Source organism: Galendromus occidentalis, unplaced genomic scaffold, assembly GCF_000255335.2.
Source record: "Galendromus occidentalis unplaced genomic scaffold, Mocc_1.1 scf7180000077474, whole genome shotgun sequence".
In the NCBI taxonomy this organism is placed as follows: Eukaryota; Metazoa; Arthropoda; class Arachnida; order Mesostigmata; family Phytoseiidae; genus Galendromus; species Galendromus occidentalis.
This window is the reverse complement of record NW_003805462.1, coordinates 218,641-226,040: the sequence shown is the minus strand read 5'-3', so window position 1 is coordinate 226,040 and position 7,400 is coordinate 218,641. Positions and strand designations below refer to the sequence as shown.

The following is a 7,400-nucleotide window of genomic DNA, read 5'->3' as shown; positions in this document are numbered from 1 at the left end:
AAGCACAAATGAACGACGCGGCAAATGGATTTTCGCTTCAGTCATCACTTGAGATGCGTCGCGAATCTTGTAGATTGGGTCGACAGATTAAAAATCTGAGGATCTTCCACGATCATTAATATCCTGGAGGAAAATCATTTTGAGCAGGAGAAACCGTGTGAGCGAGCCCAGTGTCTGGGGATGCGAAGCGACCAGATTTTTTACGGAGGAAGAACAGGATCGGGAGTCACGCCGAAGACGTCGGATCCACTTCCAACAGGACGAAACTCCGCAATTCGAACTTCCGAACCTAGTCACGCCTTCCTCTCCGAGAGCCCGACGGCCCCTCTCTACGAAATTCCCAGGGTCGATGGAGGCGGGTGCCTCAATTTCACCGAAATTCCAAGAACAAAGGGTGAAGTGAGCCAGATCGAATGAACTTCCGGATGAAGTCCGCCCCCTCAGACGGAAGACGACGGACCCATCATGGGCATCACACCGAATGTTTCAGCCTTCCTCCTCTGACCTCGTATTCCTTACGGCGAATGATGGGCTGCTCGAGCCCGGGAACGACCTCCTGCGCCGACATGCTCTCACGCCTCTACACTCACGCTTGGAATATAATGCTCGATCTATCGCCCAGATCGTTGGAAAATCCGGAGCTAGCGCTAGATAGTCCTTCGGAACGCTAGCGATTCTCGCGTACTGAACTAGTTCGCTCCCGACTACAGCTATCTCAGTATTTCGGGTTGTGTGTCGATTCAAAAGTGTAATCAAGTGTTGTTTCAACGTCATTTTGAGGCACTGGGTTTCTGACTAGTGATCGAAGTGGTTCGAGGAGCTCCGTCTCGAATGTCCTCTGAGCCGTGAAAGGCGTTCCTCGTTCCGCGAACCGCCAAGATAAGTCATTTGTCGCGACTGGCAATATGTACATTTGTTTTGACACATTAAGTACTTGAATCTATGGTTTTCTAAATTCGAAAGCTGAATTCTTGTTCTAGTTCAGCGACCGTCGGCTTCCTCTGATCAGGAGGATTGCTATCAGGCGGAGTCGGCGGAGCCGGTGACGGCGCACCTGAGCTTCCGCACCACTCGTACTGCTGATTAGGGGTGGAGAAGTCGTGATGCAAGCTCAAAGGTTGTCGCGAGCCAGCCATGCTCGGGAACCTTGGATCCATCCTGGAAAAGAGCGCGAGATCAGAAATTTCCTCCCCCGTGAAGAGCTCTGGGCATTCCGAATGGCGATGCCCACATGCGGAACGCTCGGGGTCGATGCAGAAATTGGCGACTGGGACTCACATTTCTGGTGGCGTTCTGTCGGGGGTATATCTGCCTTCGTTCGGCTGGAAGTGTTTCGGCTGAAGATTGAGCGTTGAGGGTCGTGAATGAGTTTCAGGATAAGACAGTTTCCGCATCATGAACGGTGAGCCGTGGACTTTGTACGCGTTCGCGTTCGGAGTGCTCATGTTCCTCGCGAAAAACTGCGGTGGTCGCGGAGGTGACCTGGGCACAGCAGTCGGGTTGTCGAACACCGAAGAGCCATGCGAGGAAGCCGGAGAACTCACTGGGATGGAGTAAGATGGTCGCGGGGGAAGTTCATACGGAGATGGCGATGCTCCTGCTGCTGCTGAAGCATGCGGGTTACACAACGTCTCGGCTGAGGTCAGTTCAGCCGACGATGGAGTGAAGGGATAGTCGCTCGTCTGCAGAGGCGTCGACACCGTCGCGTTACCTGCGCCAAACGAACTGAATAAGTTTCGAAGCTGGGAACGACCGGCTTGGATTTTCCCTGTGCCTGTGGCTCCGTCCCCTCCCCTTCCCCCTCTCGATCCCCGGGATCGCTTTTCCGTCGAGTCCCCGTCCGAATCCCCATCACTCCTCAAGTCGTTCCCAGGCCCACCTCGGCCCACCTGCCCCCAGCCTACGGCGCTGCCAAGAACTTACCGAGTGGCGACGGTCCGAAACCCGAGCTCGCTGAATTGTAAGCCTGGTCCGAATCGTGAGACGTTGTTGAGCTTCGTCTCCGATACGTCACAGGACTCTGTTGGCCCCCGAAGTTAATTTGACCCCACAACGGCTGGCCTGTACCGATAAGCGAAGGACGGGTCGCCGAATTTCGCTGAGTCATTTGACCATGATAGGTGTTGTGGCTATACTGGCCCCTTCCTTTTAGGGGCGAATCATCTAAACTTCGCGGCGCCGATATGTAACTCTGATCTCCATCAACCATGTGCTCGCCGCTGCCCAGTTCATTAAAGCTTCTTGAATGGTTCTTCAGAGAGACGCTCTGTCTGTCTCTACCGATTCCGATCGTCGACAGTAGGGACTTGCAGTGCTGCTTCACAGCAACGAACATGTTCTTCCTCCTACTGTCTTTCTCCTTTGTGGGAGTCAACGCAGGAGATCCCTCGATGCTGATCGATTGATCGCCATGCGGGTATGCACCAGGGTTCACGATCAGATTCTGAAATACCAGGGAGTGAATATAACGAATGATGAATATTCACTTTGAGCACCGGAGATTCGTGATAAAATCCCTTATTTAAGAATTCGGAAAGATTCGGCGAATGCCGTCAATTGAGTCAAGAATTCCGACAGGGAGGAAGTCGACTCTCGAACGCACCACGTCCTGATCGCGGACCGTCGAGCTAGGCCAACACTGATTCCAAGAATCGTCGTGTTCCACGATTCCTGCGCTCCCGGGCACTAGCAAGTGAGTTTGTTGCGCAAGCGTTGAAGGTCCCCACGTCTGTCCTTTCTGGCATCCATTGAGTGTCGGAGTTGTGCAAGCACTGACTTGACTCGTATGAACTGGAATCAGCGATCGATATTAGTGCTCGATCTTCTTAGATGACCTCGGAGTGATTCCCGAGACATGATACTCACTCGGGAGGGCTGCTCTCGTTATGATGGGTGAGCCCTGAGGCCGCGAAGTACAACTAGACGTCACGAATCCCAGGTTGCTGTCCAGGGACTCGTTATGGAGACCGGAAAAGGCGAGATGGGGGGATCTTCCGAGCGTGGGAGAATTCGTCAACGTGCTCGTCAAGTGGTTGGTGGCCGAGCACGCTCTGGGTCGATTGAAGCGACCGACGTTCGGTGAAACAGGATAGGCTAAGGGCTGGCCCAGAACGGTCTGGCTGTTCCACGAAAGAATGTGTTTGAAGTCAGTCGGCGGTGTAATTTCAACGTTGCGTCGCTTGAATTTCCCGTTGCGTTTCTTCGGTAGCGGAGCGCATTCTTTGAGACGCGCCTGGTTGAGCTCGCGCTGAGTGAGGTCACGGTCTCTCTCCTCGAGTTTTTTCCAGAAAGAATGCACCGCGTCTTCGCGTCGTTTGACTTCCTCCAAGCGGCTTCCGATCTCTTTCTCTTTCTCGAGAACTCGCGCTGCTGCTTCTTCAATCTCTTTCTTCCAGTTACATTGCATCGTTTGGAATGAATCTTGTGGGGTCGCCATTATGGACGACTTTGAAATCTCTTGGAGACGATCGAGGATTTCGATGAAGGAGGGCCGTTTGTGGGGGTCGATCTCCCAACACGCTGCGTGGAAAAGATCGAGATGAAGGGGAACGTCATCCCATCCAGAAGGGATTTGAGATATTCGGGCTCTCCCGGCTGCCTCTACATTTTTCATATCCTCGTACACTACCCACCTTTCATTAAATCTCTGAATGCATGGGGACAAGTTTCGGGAATATGCAACTTCAAGGAGCCCGTGCCTATCCCGTAGGCGATGGCCATGTCGTTGAATTCTTTATACGGAGTCTCACTGGTGAGGAGTTCCCACAGAACAACTCCGTAGCTCCACACATCCGATCGGGAGCTATACTTGTTCTGTTTGATGTTCTCCGGAGCCATCCACCCGCAAGTGCCGCCCCGGCTCGTTATCGTCGACTGCAAGCTTGTGCGAGCCAAGCCGAAGTCAGTGATCTTCAGAGTCACAGCTTGACCTGTCTCCGGGTCGTAAGGTGTGGCGAGCAGAACTGAAATGGGAGCAAGACGAAGACATGTAATTTTTTCACGCTCGGTCGGTTTCGGAGCGATATTTTCTTTCTCCACCGCGACGGAGGCGATGTATTGGCAACATTCAAATTAGTTCCAGCCATGAAATTATATCCCCAAGTAGAACACTCGGTGCGCTGGTTTCCGCCGCAGCAAATTCCTCAACGTTGATGACGACGTCAGTTCCGAAACGGATATCGAATTCCCGGTATTCATTTTCAAGAGGAGTGCATCGCAAGAAACCACATGAAAACCCGAAGATCCACTCCTCGGCTGCTAGAATCTCGAGGGAAGCTCCTCATTGTTTTTCGAGGCCAGTCCTGAGTTTGGCCAGCGGTCCAGAAGAGGACTCAGTTCCACGATACCTATGGAACACTTGTCCACCACCTGTGTGGCTCCTTTTCGATATTTCGTCGACTTGACCACGCAGGGGTAGGCAAAGATCCGACACTGAGCCTGTGACACATGCCGGGAAACTATTTACCATTCGTAGACTTGAGGTCTCGATGGATTATATTCTTCGAATGGATATACTTCATTCCCTCGGCGATTTGCTTCGCCCAATCGAGGAGGGTCACGAGACTGATGTGATGGTTCACCAGAACCTTGTAGAGGGCGCCGCCCAAGCAGTACTCCATGATCAACCAATAGCTTGGCGGGTTGTTGCAGAGACCTGAATGGGGAGGAAAGAGGCAGATTGAAATAGACGGATTTGCCTTCTTCCGGCAACCGGAATCCATCAAGATGTCGAGTTTGGGCGATACTCACCGAAAAGGTGAACAATGTTCTCATGGTTCAGTTGCCAGAAAAAACTGCCTTCTTTCTTGAGGGCATCGCACGTGGCAACGGGATCCTTAGCGTCGAGCGCTTTTATGGCCACAGATTGACCCTTGTACGTCCCGGCGTAGACCTGCAAGTACGCAAGAGGATTAGCCCCGGACCCGTTGCCTGGTCGCATCGGCTTCATCGACTTCTGATGCTAGGCACAGCGATGATGATACTAACCCTCCCGAAACCTCCGCTACCGATCGCGGTGCCTCGGACGACGTCCTCGAAACGAATTTCAGGGGGACCGCTGTTACTCTCAGACGTGTCCTCGTCGTCTTCGTTGCTGGGGGCATCTCCGCTCTCATTGGCGACGTCCACGAAGTTTTGGGGGAAAATTCCGATCTGTGAAGCGAAACATTCAGGCTAATACGCATACACGACAGAAACAGAGCCCCCAGTGCCCGGGTTCCGTCGTCGTTCCAGGGCCCTCTGTGTAATGGAGATGCCGTATCGGAAACGGGCCGTTCATATTGAAGAGTCCTGGATCATCGTCGCTAAAGAGCATGCCGACGAAAGACTGAAGCGCTCGACCGGAAGGCCGAGTCGTGAAAAAAACTTGATGATGTCATTCCCAAGAAGCCGGGACAACGGTTCGTCTCGTTTGACTCGGCCGATCTTGGCGAGAACAACACCATCACTGTTGGCCCGGCCATATGCGTGGGCTGTAAAATCGCATCCCGAAGAGCGCTCCTCCGAATGTAACGGATTTTTCCAAACGGTGACCAAATCGGCGCTCCTTGCTAGCTGCACACAACACCGGCCAGCGCTCGGAAATCTGATTCGGTCTTATCTCGATAAAATCTCTTCTCAATTTTCGTCGGTTACATTCGATTGGATCGGAACTCTCAATCATGATTGTACCGCGACATAGGAGCGGAATCCTCAGAGGGCTCAGGCGAGAGGTGAATCCTCATGCAGGAATCCAAAGAGAGCCGTCAAATTCCTGCATGGGTGCGTAAACTGCGGCCGCTCGTAAAATACGTGATAGCGTTCAATGGGTGGAAGAGGAATTTCTCCTCGACGGAGACTGCAGGTAACGGAGAGCACCGAGAGGAAACGCCGATTCGATCGGAAGAGAGGCATCATTAATAGCTACGTATAAATGACCCGGAATCGAGCCGCCGCCACCGACCGACGTCGCCGCTAGAGCCGCGGCGGCAATAGTGACCTTGGCTGCGCCGCAGCCCCGCCGACGCAATGCGATTCGTCGGAGCGGATGGTAAACGAATCCATTCTCTTGACAGGCACTGACGACCACGATATCAACAACCTTAACAACAACGATCGTCCAGCGATGGGCGCAACGTGCACACGTACCTTCTTGTCGATTTGACCAATCCACCAACCATCATCGCCGGAAATTTGCGTATCCTCACTAAGAACCAGAATTTTCTCACCCCGTTTCAGGGTGAGCTCGTCTTCGCCGATCCCTTCGTAATCATATAAAACCTGAAACCACAATGAGCCAATTGTCTCATTGTTAACGGAACAAACAGCAACCCAGCATAATTATCAACTCATGGAAATCATGAACTCAATCATTGTAATGAACTTAAGCTAAATCTGACTCGACGAAACTCGAATTGTACTCGAAACGAATCGAAACATAATATTGAACACGCGTCGCTCAGTCCTGATTTTTTTCACCAGAACTATTGGGAGCTCCTGGACGGGGTCGGCGATTTTCGGCTCGTTATCATGCCAAAATGACTCTGAGAATACTCACGGTGCAAACTTTCTCGGACTTCCTGTTCTGCTGAGGGCCGCCTCCACCTCCCCCGCCCCCATCACAGGCCCGTTCGTCAGGCATAGACCCTCCTGGGGACAGTGGAGGGTCTCAGCTCGGTTTGGCCCTACAACCTGCAGTGGGGAGATTTGACCCTCATCTGATTACATTCGGGTTCCCTGAAAGGAAAAATTAAATCATGCTCAAGGTATATGGGTCAGCCCAAGCTATAGAAGAACTCCAGGCACAGTATGGTGGAATATCAACCTCTGAAGTATCCCATTGCTTATGAGCTCCCGAGATGATCAGCATCAGCGAATACTGGCCCTGGAGCCCTGAGACCGCGTCAGGTCTGCATATGGAGACTCGGCCGACACCCGTCAATCGAAAACCCCGGAGAGGGATCATGTAAGCTGCGGGGGTCTTTGTGAGCGATTCTCGAACCCTTTTTCCGGGAGAATGCCCCTGACTTTCAGAAACCTCTACTGGGGAATCCTCAGGGGAGCTCTAAAGCCTTATTCTGGACGGAATCAATCCAGGATAGCGTTTCGGATCAGTCAAGGGAAAGCATGGGAAAGCATCGGAAAGTATGGACATCGCAGTCGCCCTGCCCCCGGAAATTGAGTTCGTCAGCACAAAGCTCACTTGAGACCGTCCAAAGTCATCGGATCCGTGGTGATTAACGGTTCCGGGATATGCGATAGGTAGTGTCGATCGACTTCGAACATTGCATCCAGTGATGACTGATGACGATACTCCCGCGAGACGCGTCTCGTAAACATTCTGAATAGACTTTTTCTGTGAAGCTGATTCTATTGATTTGGGGGCGAAAATGTTCGAAACTTCATGGATTGAAGCTCATCTT

General features: G+C 52.3%; 1 protein-coding gene across 1 annotated transcript; it reads right to left on the bottom strand.

Annotated features, from left to right (window-relative positions):
* Window positions 1-766: 766 nt before the first annotated feature.
* Window positions 767-6,619, bottom strand: slpr (mitogen-activated protein kinase kinase kinase slipper). The gene is given in 11 exon segments (XM_029111839.1): window positions 767-1,158; window positions 1,279-1,711; window positions 1,924-2,443; window positions 2,603-2,790; window positions 2,866-3,519; window positions 3,633-3,962; window positions 4,466-4,654; window positions 4,690-4,891; window positions 4,987-5,151; window positions 6,127-6,282; window positions 6,536-6,619. Coding segments are annotated over 11 exon segments (3,129 nt in total). The 3' UTR covers window positions 767-950.
* Window positions 6,620-7,400: the final 781 nt, after the last annotated feature.